Genomic DNA, 27,998 nt, shown 5'->3' with positions numbered 1-27,998 from the left:
CTCCAATCCTCCCACACCCATTATCTATTCGGACACTCAAGAGCAGACTTCTAAGTATTTCATAAGCTAAAGAAAAAAATTTAATAGAAATTAGGAAACATTTGTATTCTAAAGGACAATGCTAAAATTTGTAAAATGCAACTCGGTTTAAAAGATAAAGTGTAGCTATTACAGAGTAGAAAAAATACTGAAAATTCAAGGGTAACTGTATGAATTAAGAAGTAAATAAATGAACTAGAAAAATTCGAGAAGGAAGGAAAGATTACAAAAATCAGAGTATACATTCATGAAATAGAAAAGGACAATGAAGACCATCAACACCAAAAAAAGGGGTTTTGTTTTTGTTTCTTGTATTAGACTAATGAAATAGACATACCTCTGGTAAAACTCGGTATAAATAAAGAGGAATGAAAGGTAGGGACATAATTCTAGATATAGTAGACGAGGCACATAAAATGAAAAATAGATTTTAAGTGGCATAATAAAATACTATATTTGTTCCAATATCTTTAAAGACCAACTATTTTTCAGTTTATAAATATTCAAATTTAATTTAAAACAGAAAAACTGAATAAATTTGCAATAACTTTAAAATAACGGATAAACAGGCAACCTCCCCTATCCCACATACACACACAATATATAAGTTGCCCTAAAGATGAGTATTACCAGTCCATTAAAGAACTCTCCCATCACTTCATTTTGCACATACTCCAGAGAATAGGTTTATAAAGAAATATTTACATAAAGAAATATTTACAATTCACTTTATGAAGTTAATCTAACCTTTATTCCAAAATAAGGATAAACAAGAACAGTATAAGAGAAAAAAATTATCTTCTCTCATTCTGTGGGTTGCCTCTTAGTTTTGTAGGTTCCTCAAGAAGTTAAAAATAGAGCTACCCAAGATCCAGCAATTGCACTACTAGGTATTTATCCCAAAGACAGAGATGTAGTGACNCTCATTCTGTGGGTTGCCTCTTAGTTTTGTAGGTTCCTCAAGAAGTTAAAAATAGAGCTACCCAAGATCCAGAATTGCACTACTAGGTATTTATCCCAAAGACACAGATGTAGTGAANAGAGATGTAGTGACGAGAAGGGGCACATGCACCCCAATGTTCATAGCAGCAATGTCCACAATAGCCAAACTGTGGAAGGAGACAAGATGACCTTCAACAGATGAATGAATAAAGAAGATGTGGTTCATATATATAATGGAATATTACTCAGCCATCAGAAAGGATGAGTACCTACCATTTGCGTCGACATGGATGCAACTGGAGGGGATTATGCTAAGTGAAATAAGTCAAGCAGAGAAAGACAATTATCGTATCGTTTCACTCATATGTGGAACATAAGCAACAGCACAGAGGACCATAGGGGGAGGAAGGGAAATCTGAAGGGGGAGAAATCAGAGAGGGGGACAAACTATGAGAGACTCTGCACTCTAGGAAACAAACTGAGGGTTACAGAAGTGAGGGGGACGAGGGGATGGGGTAACTGGGTGATGGGTATTAAGGAGGGCACGTGTGGTGATGAGCACTAGGTGTTATATGCAACTAATGACTATTTGAACACTACATCAAAAACTAATGATGTACTACATGTTGGCTAACTGAACATAATTTAAAAAGGAGAAAAAACTATCAACCAATATGACACAAAAAAGTACAAACGTATCATTTAAAAAAAATTTAAAGCAAATCTGACAAACTCTAACATCTGTTTAGTCACGGAGATAGGCACATAGGTGTCTGCTTTATTAGCATCTGTACTTTTCTATATGTTTAAAGTATTTCACAACTAAAAAAAAAAAAAACCACAAGGAGAGAATTAGGGAGAAGCTTCTTTTCTCAGCAGTGGAGGCAAAGGCAAAATCTAGAGACAGAGATGTTGAGAAATATAGGAAAGCAGTCTGTTTAACTCTCATTTATGGCCTGAATAATCTCACATGAAGTAGCTGAGGTCATTGACCACGAGTGAGTCTGACTGGGGAGGAGGGCTGGGGAACTAAGAAAATCCGAAGACTCTGAAACATGTGTTATAAACAATGCGAAAAGCAGGACTTATGCTGTTGGTTACTATGTAGTACGGTTCAAAATCTTTAAAAAAAAAANCTCTCATTTATGGCCTGAATAATCTCACATGAAGTAGCTGAGGTCATTGACCACGAGTGAGTCTGACTGGGGAGGAGGGCTGGGGAACTAAGAAAATCCGAAGACTCTGAAACATGTGTTATAAACAATGCGAAAAGCAGGACTTATGCTGTTGGTTACTATGTAGTACGGTTCAAAATCTTTAAAAAAAAAACATTGTTAAAAGAAGATTCAGAGAGGTCCATAATCTCTAATAACAAACCCAAAAGATCTATTTCAAAGATGTCCCACTAAGCAAGACCATGTTCCATAATTTTGGAACAAAGACAGAGTAGATGAACTTATTGCTAAATTTGTGGCTGCACAGGATGTTTAATCCCATTTTAATTATCCTTACACACTTACTCTTAATTGGCTTAAGAACAATACAATTATATCTGATCGTCTTATCTCNCTTAATTGGCTTAAGAACAATACAATTATATCTGATTGTTCTTATCTCATTAGAGCTGGTACCTCATCTCCCTACAGCATTCAGAGGAAGAAAAAGATGTCATTTTAGTATCTAATTCCTGGACACCAGAGAGAGTAAACTAGCTGAAGTCCAGAGAAGGAGGGAAGAGAAGCATCAGTTGCCAAATTGCCACAGTAAGAGTCTATGCCATACAAGAAGACACTAGGCTGACCTCATGATAATCATCATGGGGAATATGTCCAATCGGGGTCAGGGAAATTCTCTATTATTTTGAACCAAAGGGAGTTCAAAGACCACCAATGTGAGTAAAGGCTGCAGACTGCTCTGGTGTACTCGTTGATCAATGGGTAGTCTGCAGGCTTAAAAAATCCTATTTCCCAGGAGGGAAACCACAGAGGATTTATGCATAAAATGCACAAACACAGAGACACAGACATAACACTCACCCGGAGGGAAGGAGCCCATGCAACAGGCAGACCAGGGTCTTTTGTTACAAGAGGAGCTACCCCAAAAAAATACAAAAAGAATTCAAAATGAAAGAATTCTTCATTGTCTCAAAGAAATTAGAGAGGAATGATACTAAAAGAGCTCAGAGAAAAACAGGCTCTCAAAGGTTTAGTCTAAGGGGGAAAAAATTTTATCATAGGACAAAAGCAAATCATCTACAGTGTGATTCAACACAGCCTTCAGAAATCGAGTGTCTGTATAATGAGTCTATCGGGTAGCACTGGATCCATTAAAAAATAGTACTGAGGTTAAATAACTATGGAGATTATGGTTACAAAACAGAACATAAATGTTGGCAACTTTGATGTTTAAAAATAATAAAAGTAACAAAAACATGGAGATAGGAGTAGGAGGGTCTGTAATTGTAATTATTCACATTTCCTTTATAATAGATTGTCCAAAGCTGTAATGAGTAATCAAAAAAAAATAATCACTATTTCAGTTTTTCATTTTTTAATACCTTTGGAGAGAACTTTTAGATATGAATATATCTTGTGGCAATGTTCAGCAATTTAATTTTTTGGTTTTACTTTATTATTCAGCTAAAATTAATTAAACTTGGTACTTTTAATTAAAATGGTTAATACAGTTTTTCTAAGATGATCTCTGGCTATAGACACACAATAAGAGATGTCAAATCACTTTCTTCCACCAGGTGAGGATAAGAGAAGTCTGACTCAGAAGAGGGCCTTCACCTGACTCTGCCAGTGCCCTATCTCAGACTTTCAGTCTCTAGAAATGCAGTTAAGGTAGGAGAACCCTATGCTTGCCTCATTCCTCCAACACAGCTAGATAAATATTGGATCATTCTGAACACCCAAGAAATCGATCTGAGGACCGACAGAATAAGCTGCACAACTGGAAGGAGAGAAGAGGCCACAGTGTGGAGGTAGGAGGTATGGAGATATGATTTGGGGGAGAGAAAGATCTTGTCTGCTGCAGAGGGGAGGAAGCCTTGATTGCAGAGAGAGGAGAGGGGGAGAGAGAGTGAGAGCGAGTGAGCACTGCACAGGGGCTCACACAAGGAAAACTCGTCCCCAAAGCCACTGACTCGGAAAACAAGAGGGCCGATTACGTTGAGTGTTTACAACCAGTGGTGCTCAAAGACTGGAGTTTTCCAGTTCCGTGCCATGGCTGGGGTGGAGCCTGGTGGGTGTAAAGGTGCTCCCGTGGAGAAGAGTGGAGGCCCGGGAGCAGAGGGTGCAATGTGAGGATCCTCTGGGATACACTGGGAGAGATTTTCTCCCCCTTCTTATAGTGCATGTGGGAGAGGTGGCTTTGCCTCTCAGGGGACAACAGAGCCAGCAGGTGCCATTGCCGCAGACATCTGGGGGCATCTAACCTGAACTCATACTTCTGCTGCACTTCACTGTGAACTGCAAGCTCTCCTGCATTGGCACGGCTGCCCTTCTGGGAAAAGATGGCGCCAGTCCCAGCGCAGCTAGAGCCTTCCCCAGCCTCTTTTAACACGCAGACCCAGCGCACACCTAGGTAACACTTGCCACACTCTGGATACCATCCAAATACTTCTCACTGCAGGCAAGTAGAAATTCTGCAGTGGACTGACCTGAGGGAAAGAGCAGCCAAAACACAGCAGCAGAGCGCACACAGTATCCACCAGAAAACACTTCCTGAAGTGCCAGACTCTGGAAAGTGTATGACCTTTTCTTAATAAAGCCATTGTTCTCAGGAGCAGGAAACATAACAGGCTTTCCTTACACATAGAAGAAGACAGAGACCTAGACAAAATGCCAAGATGGAGGAATTCATCCCAAACAAAAGAACAAGAAAAGGTCACAGCCAGGGATCTAACTGAAACAGATATAAGTAATATGCCTGATCCAGAATTTAAAACAAAATTCATAAGGACACTAGTTGGGCTTAAGAAAAACATAGAAGACACCAGGGAGTCTCTTACCACAGAGATAAAAGACCTAAAAACTAGTCAGGCCAAAAAATAGAAATAAAAATGCTATAACCAAAATGTGAAACTGACTGGATATAATGACCACAAGGATGGAACAAACAGAAGAGCAAATACGTGAAACAGAAGAAAAAATTATGGAAAATAATCAAGCTGAAAAGAATAGGGAAAGAAAATATCCCACAGTAGGGACAGAGAGAACATACCTCAACATCATAAAGGCCATCTATGAAAGACCCACAGCTAATATCATCTTCAATGGGGAAAAACTGAAAGCTTTTCCTCTATGGTCAGGAACAAGACAGGGATGTTCCTGAGAGTTATACTGGATAACTCTCACCATTGTTATTTAACACAGTTCTGGAAGACCTAGCCACACAGCAATCAGATAACACAAAGAAATAAAAGGCATCCAAATCGCAAGGAAGAAGTCAAACTTCCACTATTCACAGATAACATGATACTCTATGTAGAAAACCCAAAAGACTCCATCAAGGGGCTCCTGGGTGGCTCAGTCGGTTCAGTGTCTACCTTCGATCCTGCGATCCAGCCTCACATTGGGCTCCCTGCTCAGTGGGGAGTCTGCTTATCTCTCTGCCCCTCTCTCTTCTCTAGCTCTCTCAATCAAATAAGTAAAATCTTAAAAAAAAAAAAAAAGACTCTACCAGAAAATTGCTAGAACTGATACATTAATTCAGTAAAGTCACAGGATGCAAAATCAACATACAGAATTCTGTGGAATTTCCTTACACCAATAATGAAGCAGCAGAAAGTAAAATCAAGGAAGTGGTCCTGTTTGCAATTGCACCCAAAACAATAAGGTACCTAGGAATAAACCTAAACAAAGAGGTAAAAGATTTGTACTCTAAAAACGAATAGTGTTCTTAATTGTTCTATAGAAACTAAGTGCTTTATAACCCTTATGAAAGAAATTGAAGATGACACAAATAAATGGAAAAACATTCCATGCTCATGGATTGGAAGAAAAAGTATTGTTAAAATGTCTATACTATCCAAAGCAGTCTACACATTTAATGCAACGCCTATCAAAATACCACCAACAATTTTCACAGAGCTAGAACAAACAATCCTAAAAGACCCTGAACAGCCAAAGCAATCTTGAAAAAGAAAAGCAAAGCTGAAAGCATCAAAATTCCAGATGTCAAGCTCTATTACAAGGCTATAGTCATTATGACAGTATGGTACTGGCGCAAAATACACACATAGATCAATGGAACAGAATAGAAAACCCAGAAATGGACCCACAACTATGTGGTCAACTCATGTCTGACAAAGCAGGAAAGAACATCCAATGGAAAAACGTCCCTTCAAAAAATGGTGTTGGGAAAGCTGAAGAGCCACATGCAGAAGAGTGAAACTGGACCATTTTCTTACGCCACATACAAAAATAAATTCAAAATGGATTAAAGACCTAAATATGAGACAGGAAACCAACAACATCCTGGAGGAGAAAATAGGCAGCAACCTCTTTGACATCAGCCGTAGCTGACGGGGAACCTCTTGCACTGTTGGTGGGAATGCAAACAGGTGCAGCCACTCTGGAGAACAGTTTGGAGTCTCCTCAAAAAGTTAAATATAGAACTACCCTATAATCCAGCAATTGCACTACTAGGTATTTACCCAAAGGATACAAAAATACTGATTCAACGGGGCACATGCACCTGATGTTTATAGCAGCATTGTCAATAGCCAAAATATGGAAAGAGCCCAAATGTCAATCAACTGATGAATGGATAAAGAAGTGGTATGTATATATAATGGAATATTACTCAGTCCTCAAAAAGAATGTAATTTGCCATCTGCAACAACATGGATGGAGCAGAGTGTATTATACTAAGCAAACTAATTCAGTCAGTGAAATACAAATACCATATGATTACACTCATATGTTGAATTTAAGAAAGAAAAAAGATGAACATAAGAGAAAGAAAAGAGAAAGAGAGAGAAAGAGAGAGAGGCAAACCACAAAAGAGACTCTTACCTATAAAGAACAAACTGAGGGTTGCTGGAGGGGAGGTGGGTGGGGGGATGGGCTAGATGGGTGATGGGTATTAAGAAGGGCCCTTCTTGTGATGAGCACTGGGTGTTATATGTATGTGATTATAAAAAAAATGGTGTCAAATCATGTTTATACAACACTGGGAAAATTATTTTGGATGATAGGATTTAGGGATATTATTCAAATTTTATTTTAATTTTCCTGTATTATTTTAAAAGTGTGTAACATTTTATGAAACCAGCGAAGTTGTAATTCTTCACTACAAAAAGATTAAACCAAATAAAATACACTGGAATGAATCCTAGAAGTTGGGCTCAGTAAAGACATTTATTAAAAACCCCTCAGAGATAATCCTATAGAAGCTTAGATTTGTTTAGCAAGTACTTTTTAAACTCCTACTGTGTGATCAGGTAGGAAGAAGTATAATTAAAAACTGGTTTAGGTCAATGACCCCTAATTCAAGGAACTTACATTTCAGTTAGGGAAAAATGTGAGAAATTAATACAAAACAAGTGGAAGGAGAGAGGATCATTAAACAATTTTTAAAAATATTTACAACCTATCCTCTAAGTGCCCTGAAGACCGTGAGACGATAATGTACCAGGGTTAGCTCAGAAAGTTCCATAGGGGAGGTTTTAAAGGAGTTTCATCTTTTGCTAAGGCCAGGAGACAGGCTACGAAATAACCGATGAGGCAAGAAAACCCGTACTTCAGATGGAGGGTTTTCAGCCATCACCAATCTTTCATCTCACCAGCTGAGGTTTCTACTGCCTCATTAATATTTACTGTGATACTAATTTGCAAGACCTTTGACAATAAAAGAGCCCAGTAGATATCATTAGCATTTGTTTGTATGCTTATCAGAATAGTGTTTCTACCATGTATGATGTAAAAATGGGTGACAGACCCATTTTTATTTTAACATCATTAGAGAAACAGTCTTTAGACCCATTATTTTATTCAATTGTACCCACTCAATCTGTTACCATGACTATTCAATCAGAGAGCTATTCAGAGAAATATTCTCATAATTTTCATACATAACCCTGGAAAAGAACAACCAAACAAAACAAAATAAACCAAAAAAAACCACCTATGTTAGAAGTAATGGGTTCCCATGCTTAGTGATATATTTCTCATAATAGTTTCAAGATCATCATTGGAAGAACTAGAATGACTAAGGGATACGAAAGTTCAATAATTTTTTTTTAAAGATTCATTTATTTATTTTCGAGAGAGAGAAAGAGCAAGTGAGGAGAGCGGCAGAGGGAGAGAATCTTCAAGCAGACACTCCGCTGAGTACATGACCCTGAGATCATGACCTGAGCTGAAACCAAGAGTCGGAAGCTAAACCAGCTGAGCCACCCAGGCGCTCCTGGTAATTTTTTATTGTGTGTTCCTCACCCTCTCCAGGGAAGCTGAAATATGAAGGGACCTGAAGGTGGTCTATGGCACGTTCTTCCCACAGTGTCCTCAGGGAAGCACACCAGGCTCTGGGCTACATGCATGAGATTCCAAGACCCAAGTGAAATCTATCCCTGAATGGGGTGACTAGCCTGCAGTTTGACTGAGTAATTGCCACAGACCAAGAGGAAGCACTTAGGGGACAATGAGAAGTAGATTATATCCTATTAGGGAAATCTCACAATAAGGATGACAATTTAGACTAACACCCTAACCTCTGATTTTGACTGAATTTAGTGTCAGGGTTACCAATTTAAGTTAGAAAAGATTTACGCCATTTGTTTTAATTCAGAATGGTTTCAACAGGTTAGGAGTTATATACGGTTACCTCTTCCTAGAGAAGACAATGATGGTTCAAAGCACATTTCTGAAACTATATGAATTAGATGTCTAACCCTGATGGGGCAAACACGAAGGAGAACCAGCACTCCCTGTCTGGCTGGCTACTGGGTGTTGGCTGGGTTCATTTTTCTTTGCGCTGTGTCTGCAGCTATACAAGAATGACCTTCCCCAGGAGCACGGGATCGTTTTTATTCAAGGGCATGTAAGCATACCGAAACCTATAGGATGCCTCATTCATCCACACTTACTACTCCTTCAGCTCCTTAAACATAATTCATTCAAAACTTATCCAGCACCTACCGAATGAGAGGGGCATAAAGGGTGTGGTGAGGACCTCGAAGACAGACAGGAAGGTCACTGTACTCAAGGAATTAACAACGTAATGGCAAAGAGGGGAGAGCAAAATACAAATAAATATGCCGTAAGGGATCTTAAATACCATTCCAATTTGAAAACGCTTCACAGCATTGAGATTCTTTTACTCTGTAAGATTCCTAGGATCATAGAACCTCAAAAACATTACTTTCTGAAAGAGACAGGGGGTACTGTCTAGAAATGGTTACACTGAAGGCCCTTTCTTTCATTTCATTCTTCCATTTTTTCACTGTTTATTTTACAGTGCTGGGCCTATACTGCAAGCTTCGTAAGCACCACTGGCTTCACTGGCGCAGAATAAGACACGCTACCCAGCTGCTTGCTGGTTAGGCCTCAGTCCCGTTTCCTGCCCAGTATCACCTTCAGCTTCTCTTTGGCAGTTTTTTTCCTAAACTGACTTATTTTAAGTCCTGTCTTCTTCCTCCATCTGCCTGATTTTACAGGATCAGACAGGAAATCTGAGTTGCTAGCTTTCCCTTCTATGTGGAACCAGTGAACCTGCATTTTAACGCGGATGGTGGACTCATCGCATCACAGAGAGCCCTGCTGCTTCTCAGTGGCGCCCGCAGGTCCGCGGGACGGGCTGGATGACAGAACACTCAACACCCAAGGTAACGGTTTAGACTTCAGAGCCAGCTATGCCTTGGCTAGTATCTTAGTCATGTCATTTACAGGAAACCTCCTTCACACCCTCTGGGCCTCGGTTTCTTCAGCTGAAAAATGGGAATAATTCTACTATACATAATTGAAGGCAGTACTAAACAAGATAACATGTCCAGATACTCAGACCATTGCATTAAATATGGGCAGTGAATATGATTTCACTTCCACATCCCTTCATTAAGGTAGCTTCATTATTCTATTACTTTGCAGTCTTTTTTTTTTTTTAAAGCAGGTTAAAATGAACACAGCGGCCTCCTTTATCAACTTTTTAATTTGCTAACAAGTCAGTTGAAATACTCCGACAATAAAATTTTTAACATGTAAGATAGCTATTGCCACACAGGGTTTCTAGGTAACACCAGTTAGAATACAAGAGCTCCTTACTAAAGACCTGAACACCTACAGGATCCTGATGACATAATACACACTCTTCTTGACTTCCAATCCTGAAGTCAGCTAAGTAATTAAACAGGGGGGTCCCTGTGCCCTGAATTTTTTTAAACTCGTGATATGGCATTGACTTTAATGAAGTTGGTAGCAGGCCATTTTTAACCGAAGGTCACTGACTTTTAAATTACTTAGGGTATCATACATAACATGGCATTTTTTTTCTTAGTGCATTCTTTACATAGCACTCTCCCATGATAGTTTTCTATTTTAGAAGCTACTTCTATTAAAGTACTTACTTTACAACCCCCAAAAGACTAGAAAAAAATCACAGCAGTATATATGTAAGTGAGGTTATATACAAACACACATTCATACATTTTGGGCTACACAAAAATTATAAAATTATTTAGCCTTGGAAATAACGCAAAAGAGGTAATTATGCCACATGCCAAGAATGTGAAACAAAAATAAATTCTGCTTTCCCAAAGAGATCTTATCTAAGGATATATAAATCCTATTCAAAGACTTTTTATTGAAAGCAGGCTCCCAGGATTTAGCAAAATTCCTGGTATACAATAGGCAATCAGTAAACCTTTACTATATATACATATGTACATATATATATAGTGTATATATATATTTCACTTATATCATATATATGAATACACATTTTTATATATACACATGTATATATATACATTTATATATATTTATACACACACACACACACACACTCACATACACACATATTTAGAGAGAGAGAGAGAAAGGGAGAAAGTAAGTAAAACTCTTGCTTGAATTTTATAAACAGATGAACTGCAAATAAAAATTACCCTAAGCTGCCAAGAAAGTAAGTGGCAGAACCAATAATAAAGTTAAGGTCAGTAACTTTGCAGTTTCTCCCAACCATTTTACAAAACATTACAATGATCCAGGTCATTATCATTACCCTTCCTCAGAGGTAAAATAACTGAGAGAGAGAAATGAAGCCATTAGGTCCAGACATCCAACAAGGCAGGTTCGGCAGAGAATTACAATGTTCAGCCCTGAACATGTTTATTTTTGTCTCTATCATTGTCATGTTACATTTTCCCTGAATGCTGCTGTTGAAGTCCTGATGCAAGAGATCAGGAAGGGAGTCTGCAGAAGAAAACCTGGTGCTGACTGGCAGGACCCAGGCACTGTGTCTCCTATACTCTCAGCAATTTTACACTGTTTCTCCGACAAGCACTACTGAATATTTCAAGCAGCACAGATGACAAGCAAAGCAGAGCAGCTTTACTGCAGCGGACCCCTATAACAATGTCCTCGACGGCTGGATGAACTCTTGACCAAAAGTTGCTTCCCCGCCCCCCAAATACAGTCTATTCCAATAAACTGAAACCCAGTTGCAACAAAACATGGCGTGGTAGATAAAACCATGACTTGCCAGATCATTTCTTGAATAGAGATCACTTTAAATCTCCTATCTTTACCCAATAATATCATTTACATATTCAGCAATATGCTTAAGCCCAATCTGCTGGAACTATATTTTCTTATTTAATATCCTTTTTGGTTGAGGTAAACTGGAGAGATTTTTAAGTTTCCTTGTTTAACCATTAAGAAAAAAAAATGTTCTAAGGATCTTCCATCATTTCATTGAAAAAGATATAAATCTCTAAAATGTGAAATGTCATAGTCTATTGAACACTCACCCAAACCAGACTTTTTTAATCGTTTTAAGTGCTGACTTGTTTGTTTTCCAGTGGGAGATTTTTGCCCATGTTTCATTTCTTTATCTGAACTGTCTGCTTCACCATTTTTAGATTCGGATCCTAAAAAAGGAAATAGTTATTATGTCATTATCTTCCTCTTGCTGTCCTTGAAAAGAAAAATCTAAAATTATTTCAAAAACCGTAGATATAATCTCCTTTTCTATAAGTTAATTCACTACCTTTGGCCACAATCTGATTCCTCTGCTGGATATAAAGCGAACAGCCCAATAAATCAATCAAACAGAACAAAAAGCAAGAACAGATGGCCTAATAGTGGAGTCAAAAACACGTTCACTGATCTGATAGCTTTTAAAAGAAACACTCAGACCTTTTGTAAAAACACACGGATAAGCTTCGACAATTCTATACCATTTAGAGATGATGCAAGACAGAGATAGAACCATGAAAGAAGAAGAGAAGCTTGAAGAGAAGGAGAGAGGATACCTTTCTAAATAACTTTACATTGAAACAGGAACAGAAAACGCAAACATCAGTCTATAATAAATAGAATGGTACACAGCTGATAAAGTGACAGAAGGTAAATTAGAAGAAAAGGTCAGGGCTGCACTGAGGTGAGAAGAATGTTCCCAGAACACAGAAACTAATAAAGGATGCCTGATTTTGCAGCAGAAGACTGAAAAACAAATTCACACTCACGGAAGAACTGCTTTTGATGGCATTGCACATCAGCATGTGGTCCACCATTAAAGTTCAACATTCAAACAAAAGCCAGAGCAACAACAAAAAAAAATCCACCCAGCAGTACCACACATTTTCTCACACCCATTGACATTAGCAAATGAAGTCCTTTGATGATGAGTGAGCTGGTGACTCTTATTTTTGGAAGAGCGAAATGCCCTATTATTTTGGATTCACTGACAGAGTCCAAAGTATAAAAAAATTAAAATGAAACCTCAAGTAGAAATATTATTCGGTTGCAGAGAAAATTTCCTGACATCTCTCTCAGTGAAGAAGTCTCCTCCGGGAAGAGACTGGCCACGCATACGGTATTTTAGTTCTTTACCTGAAGGCGAATCCGACTGCTCATCAGACACCTTTAATGGTGTCAAAACAACACGAGGAACAGTCTTGTTTACCATCATTGAGACTCCATTTCTTCTTTTCTGTTGCTGCCTCAAAGCCTACAAAACATGATAATAAAATGTAACGTAAAAATATAGTCACAGTGATTTCTCATAATTGAATTAAACGATCCATTTGCCCATCATTAGATACAACCTCTTAAGAGACTTAAATTACCACAGAGTCACTAATTTGTCCTGATTCTTAATAGTCATCTTCATGTCATTTTTCCCTCAAAAGCAGCAAATCAGGCTTTTGGCAAAGGGCAGCAACCTGAGACCATTTGGAGTATAATTCTGAAAACAAAGCAGCACTTTAAAGGTCTGTTCCACCTTAGCCGTGTGGCTTGGGAGCCTGTGGAACTTGAAGCCATGACTCCCAAGAAAAATAAATGTAAAATAAATGTTTCGAGACCAGGATAAAAATAGATGTGTCTGCACTTCTCCTGCAGGTGCGTCCTCTCCAGTGCACTGCTCGGTCAATCAAGTTAACACCAAGTGTCATCAGTACGTGCAGCAGGTAAGGGCTACAGTATTGAAGCGCTCGCTCGGCCGTGGGGAGCGCCGCGCAGAATCACTGAACATGGCAGGAATCATTTATTTCTGTGAAGGGAATCAGTCCTAATCTTGGAAACCTTGCAGCACTTGGCTTCTGTCTGCTTGACTTTGGGCATTAACCTTCAGAACACGAACATGACGGCGTTCTGGCAAATCCAGGGGAAAAAAAATTGAGACGAGAATAAATCTCTCCAAATGCGAGTGCTTTGTGTTTCATAAATGAATCAACCACGGTGATGATAATGTAATAAAAGACATTTAAAAGTTTTGAAATACAGCTTATCCAGCGGATCGCTTTACACAGAAAATTACCTGTAATAAAAAGGGTCTTTAGCCCACGAAACTGAAGAGACATTAAATTCGGAGTTACAGGGATGCTAAAATTCCATAAAAGGTTAAAAGGCTGACCACAGACAGTCTCAGGCATTTTTATTCCTGGCTTCTGTGTCGTTTCTAGCGATTTTATAACAACTCAGTTCCTTGATTAATGTTCTTCGACTAGAAGTTGTGACAGCCTCCTAAAATACTGCGTTGGTTATATATCCCCTTGCTTTCAGAAACAATGTCATTTTAGTTGCAAAGGGTATTAGTTGAATGTCCAACTTGCAGGTCGTAAGATTTAGAGATCAAATAATTACAGAAGTAAAAAATTAAATACCATTTAAATGAGAGAAGGCGTATTCAGAAGAAATTTAGAACCGGATGGAGAATGGATGGCTTGGGAAATCTATTACAAGGGATACTGTTGGCTAATGAAAACACAAGCCACTTCCCTCCAATTCTGACATCTACTGAGCTTTCTAAAGTACCAGGCACTGTGTGGGGGACAAGGGTTAAAAAATGAACAAAATGCCCTCCTCCTCTCCTTCAGCTTGCTGTCAATGATATATTTAATGAGAACATGTGTGCTATAAAATATTTAAGACATTTACCCTTTCTTTCATCAAGGTGTACACAACTGTATAAACCTCTACGGCCCGGTGTAAGAGCTCAGAGCACTTTATAGACATTAACCCATCAATCCAATCATAAAACAGAATGAGGCAATGCGGTGCCTTATATTATGATTAAGTCCATTTTTGCCCACTACATAAGACAATAAAACTTGTACAAAGAATGATTAATTTTAAGGAGTCTATACATCACAGACTTCAAGTACTTCCCTTGGCAATCCGAATGGGTATTTTAAAAGCATTCATTTTATGTTAGGGTGGATAGGTATATATGTGAAAATACTGGTTAAGAAGAAAAGAGGTGAACTAACAAAGGGCCTACCTAGAAATTGGAATCATAAAGACGAATGTCTTTTTATAGCATTAGTGGTAAATAATTATTAAGTAATAAAAATTTTGTCCTCAACTTTTAGAGCTGAGAGGACTCGACTTTAGACAAGTTAGTAGTTGGACAGAAAGAAACCATGACAGAGATGATTTAATAATAATCAGAAAAACCCATAGCATCCAGGTATAGCCAAGGTAGGGATACAGGAATACTAATCAATATGGATACCACTTCAATATTATTTTTCCTAATATGTATTCCCTACTCAGAAATTTGGACAAATATTTCTGAATACGGTATTTTTTTAAATGCTGAAATGAAACAACATATCTACAGGGGACCACAACTAGATGCCCACCATATTAAAAAAAAAAAAAGGTCTTAAGTGCATTTAAAATATGCATACTTTTCTGTTTTACTTTTGAAAAACATGCATTATATTTGACCCTGAATAACATCTCTAGGGGAAGATAGCAAAAATTGGGAAGTCTGTTTCCACTGAGGCTAGTCACAGCAGCTAACGTAGAAAGCTACTGGGCAAACTTGAGGGGCATCACAGTTCAGTTGTCAGAAGGGGCATCTCAAACCCATTTACTAGATCCATAGTCACTTTGGGCTAACTTGCAGATCCCAGTTCACTTTCCAGAAAGCAGGATTTATCTGACTCCAGACACCAGGCACAACTTCCAAGCAGATCAGAATGTGGATGGAGGTGGAGAAAACAACACTGGCTAACAGATGTCTGGGATAGTGTGAGCTCCACACAAGAGAACTCTGGCACCTGCCATGAGGCAGGCGATACAGAGGTGCCTGCATTCTAGTGATTCCTGTTCTCTTGCTTGTGGGGTGTTCATGGGTTTTTTGGTTAGGTAACTCTATTTCTACAACTATGTGCACATTAACCACTCAAATACATGCTGCATGTCTCCTCACAATCCCCCCAAAAATGTGCAATGCTTTTTTGGACATTGGGGTAAGACAAGGACAGAGGGGGAGGCTGAAGTGAGCGAGGAAAGCACATACCCCATTGGAGGAGGCAGTAAGTACTCAAGAGATGCAACACAACTGGATTTTTAGGTGAGTTTTCCTGTTTTTAAACAAAGTACCAGGCAAAACAAAGATAACGCTGAGCTAGATTCAGGCTGGGGGTACCAATCTTTGAGACCCACTACACACCATTCCCAGTGCTCCTCACCTCCCCAAATAAATGAGTCTGACCACTGCCTAACAGAGGTATTAAAATCCCCCTCTTCTAATGTGCTGACCTGCAGATGATTGGGGACTGGTGCAGAGCCACCTTAATGACTGTGTGGGGTGATGGGGAAGGGTCAGGTTGCAGAGTAAGAGAAAGAATGAACTAACCAGCTGAGTAATGCTGGGTAAATTACTTGGGTAAAATGTCCCTATAAAACAAAGACAATACTGTTGATGTTTTAAACTGGACACAGAACAGTACTTAACACTATTTGTAGCACATAGTAAATATTCGGTAAATGTTACTTCTTATATGATTTACCCATTTGGCAATGAATGCATTTTGGGGGGACTTACTCTTGTGGTACACTGCTGATCCACAGTAACGAAGAAGACAAAAACAATTTTTTGTCTTATTTTGCATTTTAGCAAAAAGACAAGGAATGACCAAAAATAAACATCATAATTTTACACACATACAAGCACTAAGAAAATTATGCCAGGACGAGGAGGTAGAGTAACTGGGGTGGGAAGAAAAATGTCTGGAGAGGTGACAGTGGAGATGAAACCCAAATGACAAAGAGAAACAGCCATGTGAAGATGGCAGAACCTCCAGTCAGGGAAAGAAATAGCATTAAGACCTCTATCAGGAAAGGTCTTTGGTGGTTCAAGGAATAAATAGCTGGGGTAGCTGGAAAGAAGGACTAGAAGATTGCAGAAATGGAAAGGAATTCCCTGAAATGATTGCCAAGGGTTTCTTAGGAACAGGAGATTTATGTTCAAAGCAAAGGCAGCTCTACAACCCCAGTCTCTTCCCACAGCCTGAAGGGACCACTCTAGCACTTCTGCCCCAAAGATGGACAGAGGTCCAGCGACGGAAAGCACAGCGTGTCCCCTGCCTGATTAGCACCCTTTGCCTTCACGCCCTGCTTCAGCATACATTTTAAAGCTCCACTCAGGAAGTACATTGCATCTCACACCTTGAACAAGCTTCTTAACGGTTCTGAGCATGTTAAGCGATTTAGGGAAGGGGGTCCTTATTAAACACTCCAGGAAGCCTTCTGCCTCAGAGCCTCTGTGTGAATTCTCTTCTGTGCATGACACAGTCTTCCCTCAGACACCTGCATGGCTCGGTTCCTCATACACCTGAGCCCTTACTCATTGCCTTAGCCCATTTGAGCTGCTTTAACAAAATACCCGAGGCTGGGTAACCTGTAAACCACAGAAATTCATTCTTCCCAGGCTGGAGGCTGGAGGCTGGGGGCCTGAGGTCACAGTGCCAGTGTGATCCTGTGAGGGCCCCTCCTCAGGCAGACGGGGTCAGGGAGCTCCGGTGGGGTCTCTTTTGTAAGAACACTGACCCCGTTTATGATGGCTCCATGCTCATAACTTGAGCACCTCCCAAAGACCCCATCTCCAAACACTGCCATGCTGAACCTCAGGATTAAAACACAGGAGTCTGGGGGGACACAAACATTCAAATCACACACTCTCTACTGCTTTCACACCATATTCTCTATCCCCACCATCCACGCTACTTTATTTGCCCCCACCCATGGAAAATATATATTTGCGTAAAGTCATTTTCTCTTCCCTTCCCCAACCTAGAATTTAGACTCTAAAAGACAGGGATTTTCATCTTTTTCGCTCACTGACATATCCCCAAGTGCCTAGAAGATTACCTAGGCTACACTAGGTGTTCAGTAATTACTAAGCAGAAATAAAAGCTCTTAAAAATAATTTTAATAAAGGGGCGCCTGGGTGGCGCTGCGGTTAAGCGTCTGCCTTCGGCTCAGGGCGATCCCAGCGTTATGGGATCGAGCCCCACATCAGGCTCCTCCGCTTTGAGCCTGCTTCCTTCCTCTCCCACTTCCCCTGCTTGTGTTCCCTCTCTTGCTGGCTGTCTCTATCTCTGTCAAATAAATAAATAAAATATTTAAAAAAAATAATTTTAATAAAAATAGAAAAGCCCTCTTCTATCTCTCTTTAAAATATATAACTGTTTTATTCAAAAGGCAGAAATCAGCATGAAACAATCAAGAAATAACTTTGTTCTCCTAATATTGCCTTCACACATTTCTGACTAATTTCCCTTTCTCATTTCCAGGCAATATTTTACATAGTACACATAACTTCTTGGGTCGCCTTCAAGTATTTATACAGTCTCATTTTCAGGCATAAAAACATGAGGTCTAACGTGAAGGCTTCTTTCTGCTCTCCCCAGGCTACACCTATGTCTCAGGTCAAAAACTTCATTAGCGAAGAGATTTCCTGATTTTACTCTCCCTCCATTTCCTTCTTCTTCTGGGTTCCCCAGGATCGGAGTTGAAAATGAGGAGAAAAACAGGTCAAAGTTGTCTTATCTGGTGTTATTATCATAGTCACACTATCACAATCTTTGGGGAGGCAGAAGGCCAGGTGCTAGATTTGTATGGTGCACATTATCTAGTTATACAGATAATGTTACCCATGTATCTATTATCTAGTTACAACTATATAGTTATTACCTAGTTATAACTATATATATAGTATATACCACACATACATATATATACAAATATATATATATGTGTGTGTGTGTGCGCGTGTGTGCGTTCCCTTCCTGGGAAAAATTCCACCCTTCATGAGTGTTTCTGAGTCTTCCTCTCACTTAGACTGTGCCTCCTTTCACCAAGAGAGATAGGATGTAGCAAAGCTCTATCCACTTTTATAAAATTCCTTTAATTAATGCTCCTTCAAATGAATCTTGAGCTATTTCTTTTTTTTTTTTTAAAGATTTTATTTATTTATTCGACAGAGATAGAGACAGCCAGCAAGAGAGGGAACACAAGCAGGGGGAGTGGGAGAGGAAGAAGCAGGCTCATAGTGGAGGAGCCTGATGTGGGACTCGATCCCAGAACACCGGGATCACGCCCTGAGCCAAAGGCAGATGCTTAACCGCTGTGCCACCCAGGCGCCCCTTGAGCTATTTCTTATATTGGCTGTTGGGGGATGGTCCAGGGCCATTTGGCCTCTCTCACTAAGTCCTTTGAGGTTGTGTCTAGCACCTCTCTTTACAACAGGTATACTTGTATCACACTGTCCTCAGCTTTGAGCTTTAGCTAAAATTCCAGAAGAACAAGAAAATTCCTGTTTTATATTATATGTTACAAATATAATAGAAGTTAAATGCAATTTCACTTAACATTATTTAAATCTGGATATCCCACAGTCATGTAATAGATTAAGCCATGTAATAGATTAAGAAAATAAGACTAGGAGGGTCACTTTAGATGGTCATGGGAGGTTTGCTCTCTATAAGGGTACCCTGAAAGGGGAGATTTTATTTTGTTGTGACAAATTATGAGAGGTGGCTTTTTGTACTCCACACCAAAGGTCTCAATTAGCTAGAGGTGGCCCTGTTGCAAAATCTTAACCTGGTTTTGACACTGACATTATACAGTAAGTCTTACTGTATTAGTCTAAATTAATTTGAGGGGATGATATCAATGAGGTACATTCCAACTACTTGAGCCTTAACTATAGTTTGAAATGCTAATGGAATATCTTACCAAACAACTTTAAATCGTATAATTTCAAATCCAGAAAGAAACACTATCAAAACTTAAATAAGGGTATCTGGGTGGTTCAGTGGGTGGAGCCTCGGACTTTGGACTTTGCTTCTCCCTCTCCTTCTGCCCCTCTCCCCGCTGGTGCTCTCTCTCAGAGAAACAAAATCTTAAAAAAAAAAGAGTAAGTGAAATAAGAAGATGGCAAGTATAAATGCAGTCTACCGTAAAGGAATGTACCTTTAGGCTGCCCACATATATAACATCCGACAGGACCAAGCTCCACAGAGTACATGGTACGAACCAAGTTTAATATTTTCAGGTATTACTCAGTATGAAAGAAATTTACAGGCTTAAACTTGGAAATAAACTTATTTTTTAAAGGAAACACATAACAGAGACAGACCAGTCAGGGAAAAGTAACAATCCCATCATGCAACAATTACAAATCTGGCTTCAAGCAAAATAAAAGAAATCAAAAGATGAGGGCTGAGCATGCTTTTCTCTTGAGATGTACTGTGATAGTCTCTTGTAAAAAGAAACCAAAAGAAAAAAAAAAGTAAAGCCAACCTTTTAAATAAACATTTTATTTTTTAAACAGAAATCTTGTCAGATAACTCTTAAAAAAAATGGAATGGTTTCTCATTTCTACTCTAATGAAAAGTAAAATAAAACCTAAAATCACAGGCTTTTGTGTTAACTTGGAATTTGCATCAAGTAATGCCTGTTTTACTGTAATAGAAAAACAATACTAACAATGTAAACTTAAGAATGCACTGGCATGCAATAAGCCCTTCACTGAAAAGTCTGAAAATATCACATGCTGTGGACGCTAAAATAATTAGAAATACACACATATGAAACAGCTGGCTCGAGTCAGGCACCACCAACTTGCACTGTTGCTCTTATGCTAAATGTCAGCACCCATGTTCAAGAAACTGCTATCATGCAACATAACCTTTGGAATTTCACAGTATTGGTCAAACATATAAAGTTAAAGCAAAATACCAACACTACATCTGCTTTGTGATAAGAAGAGAGGGCAAAATACCTGTGATTTGATGAATAAATTCTACCACCCCAAATAATGAAGGAAGTCAAATAAAACAACAGTAACAACATAGAAAGTTCTGTTCTACACCATGTTACATCCCATCACCACAGAACTCATCCTTCCTTAATCTTTCATTTGATTCTGGTGTTTAAAAACTTCTAAAATTTAATCTTTCTTAATTATCCTTCTTTAAAATTCAAAATCTAATCATTTCATATTTTTTAGGATCATTATAACTAAAATAACAAGGCAGAGAGAGGACACAGAACAAGGTAATAATCAGCAAGCTGCTACTCTCCGGAGGCTTCTGAATATGCTTATTTGGAATATGCTTATTCAGAAAAAAACTACTAAGATAACAATATATTATTCATGCAATTATAGCTAACATAGGATGTTAACTAACATTCTGACAATCAGAAAGTAAAAGGGACCCAAATATTTAGAAGCTATGAAAATATTCTATGGCAATAGGCAATGGCCATTATAGCCCCTATATTGCCCAGCCTGTAATTATACTGTGATAAGCAGTACTGCAAAGTAAAAGGACCCACTCTCTATGGCAACATGCTTCAGGTGGGTATGGGGGCTGCAGATCTGCGAAATTATGTCTGGCTTATTTTGCAATGAAGGTTTATTTTAAATTATTATTATTAGTTTTTTTTTTTTTTTTTACTACACTTAAGCTTATAAAGCTTATGGGTTTTGTTTCTCTTTTTTTCCCCCCGCTTACTTCTTTCTAAGAATCTACATGGGCCAATGTACAAACTACTGAAGGCTGACTGACCCAGAATATACTTCTAGTAAAATGATAAGAGCTATATAATTGATATATTTGAGTGTCTGCCAGGAATATGTGTTGATACTAAACACAGTTTGTGTTCAAAAATAATATTCTTAATGATTATGCTGTATTCCTTTCCTTACATTATACAAATATTGAAGAATGTAAATTTCCTTGGATAATGGCAAAATTTCACCCATCATATTATATACCATATGCCAAAAGGCAGTATCAGTTAAGAGGGAAGAATCTAAAACCATTATTCTGGGTTCAGTGTCATCTTCAAAATGTACTCACTGAACAACTGTGGGCAAGTAATCTAAATTTTCTGGGCCTTATTTCCCTCATTTGAAAAATGGGAATACTACTACATACATTAAAGGATTTCTGTGAGGATTAAGTGACATAGTATATATAAAATACAGAACATAAGGTCTAGGATTCAGAAAGGTAAATATCAGCTAATGTAATTGTTATTAGGGTCATTCAGCTGGCCCTACATTCATGAGATGATTTATACATGCTTATATATATATACACACAAAACATATATTCATGAATACAGAACACACGTATGTATACATACACATATGTATATATACACTTACAAAGAATTCTACATGGTCCTAGCCATTCAACTATCCAAAAGAAAAGAAAGCTGCAGATTTGCTGAGGCTGTTACAATTTAAAATGCCTCATGTTCAGTCAATTTTTGAAATGCTGTCTTAAGAAATTCAGCAATTACAGGGAATCTGGGCAAAATTCTGCAAGAGCAGCTTTTTTTCTACATGTATTTCCAATATGAATTTGATTATTAATAAAACATTAGCATATCTGCTACACATTGTGCCATATTCCCACAGCAGCTAATTTGCTATTTGGTTATACAGTATGAAGCTTTAAGAAATTAATACACAGATCTTCCAGGACATTAAGAAGCTGGTAGGACAGGTTTCTTAAAACAAGGCTTAGATCCTAAGCAAGCAAGTAGCACTTTCTGTGAACACATGCTCTGCAACAACACAAACACACTAACTCAAAGTTGTGACATGATTTAGTCATTGTAAAAAATGCTCAAATGATACAAAACCAAAATGGAGAAAGTAAAAAATGTGAGACATGACAAGACATAGATCTGAATCTTTATCTTTACATTCCCATACAGGAATATTTCATGGTGTACACATTTTTTAAATCACTGCCCTTCAGAGGTATGACTTTCATTTATGACTGCATCTATGTTTCTTAAATGCTACAAGAACCAGTATCCAGCTTTGTATCCTTTGTTCTCTCCTGGTTAGCATTTTATTATCTGTGTTCCATTTGCCGCCTGAATAAGCCTTTTCCTGGACTGCCCTACTGTCATCCATCCTTTATTCCATCAATTACAAAGGGATCTCAACACTGAATTCAATTTTGTTCTTTGGTCTAAAACATTTTACAAGATATAAATGGCAAGCTCACCAAAGATTATTTGATGTAACGTTAATTACCTTAAATAAAATACCAATGAAAGGAAATACTGCAATTTCAATCATTAATACAGAATAGAAAAGTAATGTAATTCAGTACAAAAATGTTGAGTTTCTTTCCTAAGTTTCCTTGCTTGCGGTAGAAGAGAAGATAGGGGCAGACATCCTAAGTCTAGGAGACTAGATTTACAGGGTAGTGCGGTTAAAAAAAAAATTGACATTTTTTTTTTAAACATGGCTTCTCTCTCCTTGTCACAAATATATCACTAGCATGATACTTCCATTCCTACACTTGGTAAGGGTCTGCAGAAGGTGTGATGGAAGGGGTTTTCATAGAAAGAGCAAAATAAATACGGAAGAGGAAGGCAGTTAAACAAGGGAAAACCATGAATTTTCACATGCATAGTCACATGTATAAGCTTTCCACTTATCAACCACGCTACCATCATGCCATGTCCCCATCTAACCACAGCGTCTCCTCCTCCTCTTCCACTCCCAATTTGGAATTTGCTGGCATGGCGGCAACAGCTAACACGTACTGAGTGGCTATTAGGGTCACTCTTTCTGCCACGTGCTTTCAACATCTCACCTCACAGACTTCTCAGATCATTCCCACGTGAAAGGTGTTATCATTTTCCACATTCTCTAGAGATGAAATTTGAGATTCAGAGAAGAAAAGTGTCTTACCCAGAGTTGCAGAAATTCACACTGGGGTATTTCAGAGCCTAGAAGCCAACCTTGCAACCATTCCCTCCCATCACCACCTCAGCTCAAGGACACAGGGATCCAGACTGCTCAGGTAATATCAAGGTGATATTGCACAATTAACCTCCATTCAGCACCACTCACTCACTGGTGGACGTTCTCGATAAAAGTGAGCCACAATTACTATTTTTCTTAGTTGTAACTTAATGCATCTCCGTCACAAGGAAGAAATTATCTGTTTATTTTTTACATCAGCTATTAGTTAAGCACGAGACCACAGAGACATTATTTTCAAGATAGGCAATGCATTTATGAACCCAAAATGTTTACTATAAACCTCACACAAGAAAATCTTAATACAAGTTTTTATGGTTCCAAGCACATTTTCCCTCTTCTATTTTATACCCCGGTTCTCGGCCAAGCCTCTCCTAGTTTTTAGCATAGAGTAAAATTAGTGTATGAATGTTATGGAAGTGGTTGAATTCAGGACATCTCTGTTGCTCTCTGGCTGCTATGTTCTTACCGATTTTGCTTTCGCCACATCACACCCATTAAAGTACGTCGAACAGAGAACGAACGCCAGCTCTCTTACCTGTTTAAGAGCCTTTTTGGTGTGCTGCTGAAAGGAAGACGCTAACTTGCTTTGCACCGCTGTGTTAGTGAGGCTTGAATCTCGAGTGGAAGGTGCTTCATCAGTTACCTGCTTCGCACAAACTAGAAACAGAGCGAGATAATGATATTACTAATTTGAATTCCTTTTTTTATATCCACTGTAATTAACTCACTTGGAGCTTCTCTCCAATTGAAAATGGATACCTAAAATAAAGCCAAATAGCACAGTGAAAAGAAGAGTATCCAGATTTGAGAGAAGAGATCACTTAATAACTGTGTGGTCACAGTTACAAGTAACCTCTCTACACCCCCGTTTCCTTACCCACTAATTGATGATAATTCCTATGTCATAGGACTATTGTGCGGACATAAAAAAAGAGCATAATATCTGCCTCAAGACTTGGGAGTCAGTAGATACTTTCCAAATCTGAATATGCAGATTGAGCAACGCATAGTCTTTTGAAGAAACCATGTAAATTGATGAAATTGTTTCAAATCTACCAACCGCCATGGTTTCTTCCATTTAATAGCCCTCGTTCTATAGACTCCCCAGCCTACTGGGACAGGTTTGTCTTGTCCAATGGGCCAAGTGATCTATCACGGAGAAGGAAAAATAAAAGCCAAGATGCTGGGTGTCAATTTAAGGCAATTATTTTCAAGAACATCATGCCCTCTGCAGTTAATCGTATAATCTGCCCACTTTTGCCAGAGTCAAGCTTTCCTGTTGCCTGTTCTACAGAGGACATTTTCTTCAAAAAGGCTGTTTTTTAGAAGAACCAATGTCTCACTGACATGGGTGACAAGGGCCCACAATCATTTTCGGCTCTGTAGAACCTGGGTTACAGCCAGCACTCGTCTTCAGCCCTCACACCTCTCATCCGAGAGACGAGGCTGAACCCTGCCTGACTCTGGCCGCAGCACAGATGCAGGCCCTCTTCTGTGCACGCCAGAGGGGAAGGCATTATTTGGAAAATCAAAGTAAGGAAGCACTGCGATTGGTGGCAGAATGGAGGCAGATGTCAAAGGCAGGAGGCAAGAGGAAGTTAGATGGAAAAAAATAACTTGAGAACATATTGGAAAAGCTCAAAATATGACTTCTTAAGGGCACCAGGGTTAACACTAATCCAAGAAAATTTTCCAAGGAACAGTAACTCGAGAGGATTCTGACCTGAGCTTAAGAGGCAGGTGGAGGAGTAAAAATTATTCTAGTCAAAAATGGAAGCATATGCACGTGCACGGTGTGGAGAACACTCAAGCTGCTTTAGATAGACTCAAGCACATGTTGCCTAGAAATAAAAATGCGGCTCATGAAAGAGAATGCTGGGAAAAAAGAGACAAGTTTTTGTTTTAAGACAGAAAGTAATCAAGTTACTGATGACTAAACAAAATGAACAAGGTTTAGACAATCATCGTTAGTTATTAATGCCAAGTGCTTTACATATGTGATCTCATTTCATCCCTGCCACTCACTGCTGCTTCCTTTCAGATAGAACGGCACTGTCTCTGTTTTGGAGAGAGAAAGCTAGAGCTCAGGAAGGCTGAACAACTTGCCCACTGTGACACAGTCAACCAAACAGCAGAGCTGAGAGCCAGGGCCAGACCCGTAATTTCCCACTTAAAATATTTGGCCTCAAAGCCTAGAACTGATGCAGAAAATTCACTGTCTAAAGAAGTTTAATTTAGTTGCATCCTGAAGGTACAGAAACAGGAAGTTAATAAGGGCAGGAAGATCAAGTCATTTAACCACTGACATGAAAAAATTAAGAACTGTGGGTGAGAGTGATCGATTGGCCCAGGAAATACTAGCGTTGAAGAAGCCAAAGGATTTGCCCATGGACAGAGTCAGAGAAGTCCCTGAATTAAAGATCAGGTGACTTGTTTTTGTTTAATACCATATGATACTTTTCCTTTAAACAGTCTAAACGTTATAGTTAAGAAAGACTTTATAACACTGCTCCCATGAACTACGGCTCCTAGGCTTTTCTCCTCACTATCATCCCTAGAGTGAATTGTAACACTTCGCCAAATCTTACTCATCAAGAAATATCAGAAATTAATCATCGGTTTACATTCCAAAGATAAATTTACTATTACAGTGATGATACAGATGGCCTTTTTAATGTTCTGAAGTCTCTGTGAAGTGTGACAAACTGAGGAATTGAGAGGAAGGTGGCAGAGGAGACAAATGATTTCAACTGAATGGACCTAAATGTTGCAACAGAAGCCCGGCCAGAAGCAAAGTGTGCATTAGAAAATATGTTTTATTACTTCACATTCTTAAAGTAGTATTTCCACCTTGACAAATGGAAACTTGCTGATTAGTTAAAAAGGAGAACCAAATGCCGTCTGTGGATTTTAGGGAATCTAGGGAAAATATGAGAATGCTTCTGCATACTGGACATCTAAACAAATTTACCCATTTGCTTCGGAAGTGCTTTTAAGTCTTTCAAAGGTAAACTCCAATGAAGCAGGATCCCCAAACAACAGATGCTAAGTTAGTCTGTATGTGATAAAAGCCTCGTTCCCCCTGCATTCATCTGACATGACAGTAAGCAGTACACAATCAGCCTCCTTCCTGAGCAGAACAGGTATCTTCAAACTTGCTCTATTTCCCTCTGACCCAGGAAACCACAGGGTATTATGGTACCTATTTGGGTATCAGAGGATATAATGCATAGTTTGATTTAAACTCACCGTTACACCAAGTTAATAGTGATTCACATATATTTAGTGTTTCCAAAAGGAAGACTTGGTTCAATTTAGAGCCCAGAACTTCAGATGGAGGGCAGAACAATAAAATGAAACAGCATCAAGCTATCCTAGGAAGATGATTCATTTTTCTTTAAATTAACTCTATTTTGCTTTACCTTACATTCCATCCTATGCTCGAGTGAAGCATCATGAGAATTCCTTCCTACAGAGTCAATTTTCTCCCTGATTCCCTCTTCTGGAACTTGTTCCTATTTCCCCGGATCAAACCACCTTTTCCCTAATTATTTATTTCCACTCAAATAATTATATAGAATCTTTAAAAAAAAAAAAAAAGTAAATGTAATCAAAAATGAAATCTCTAAATGAGTGTTCCTTTGGGTTAAAAAAAACACAAATACCTTATTTTTAAGGAAAAAAGTCAAGAAATAATAAAATGCACAATGTAATCCATAAGCTCCAAACAATGCACCTGCGTGTGTGCTGTGTACGTGCTCTTGGGGTGTGTGTGTGTGTGTGTGTGTGTACTGACAAAAATGGACTCTTAACACAGGTGTATGAGTGATCTTATTTATTCTTTTACCATGTATATGATGAGGGTGGCTGAATCGAAAAACACCAAATAGCTGGACTTTGGGGGTTCATGTAGATTCATATTCTGACAAAACATACGGTTTTTCACTTTTACTTCATTCTTGCAGCTTTTTTTTTTTTTTTTTTTATTCGACAGAGATAGAGACAGCCAGCGAGAGAGGGAACACACGCAGGGGGAGAGGGGGAGGAAGAAGCAGGCTCATAGCAGAGGAGCCTGACGGGGGCTCGATCCCATAACGCCGGGATCACGCCCTGAGCCGAAGGCAGACGCTTAACCGCTGTGCCACCCACGCCCCTCTTGCAGCTTTCTTAATAACAGATGTGATAAATAAATAATGCAGGGCTCATTTTAAACAGTTGCCTGAATATTTATAGAAGGGACTGAGTCTGGC

The 27,998-nt window shown here is 38.8% G+C and overlaps 1 protein-coding gene across 1 annotated transcript in view; it reads right to left on the bottom strand.

Moving 5' to 3' along the window:
* The window catches only part of ASXL3 (ASXL transcriptional regulator 3), a 183,369-nt gene that overhangs the window by 72,397 nt on the left and 82,974 nt on the right, over positions 1-27,998 (bottom strand). The window contains exons 9-11 of the mRNA XM_034642200.1: positions 24,284-24,405; positions 13,038-13,155; positions 11,954-12,073 (exon numbers count right to left, since the gene is read on the bottom strand). Of these exons, the coding sequence (XP_034498091.1) occupies positions 11,954-12,073; positions 13,038-13,155; positions 24,284-24,405 (360 nt within the window). The remainder of the gene's footprint in view (positions 1-11,953; positions 12,074-13,037; positions 13,156-24,283; positions 24,406-27,998) is intronic.

This window comes from Ailuropoda melanoleuca, chromosome 14 (assembly GCF_002007445.2).
Source record: "Ailuropoda melanoleuca isolate Jingjing chromosome 14, ASM200744v2, whole genome shotgun sequence".
Lineage (NCBI taxonomy): Eukaryota > Metazoa > Chordata > Mammalia > Carnivora > Ursidae > Ailuropoda > Ailuropoda melanoleuca.
This window is presented reverse-complemented; position numbering and strand designations above follow the sequence as displayed.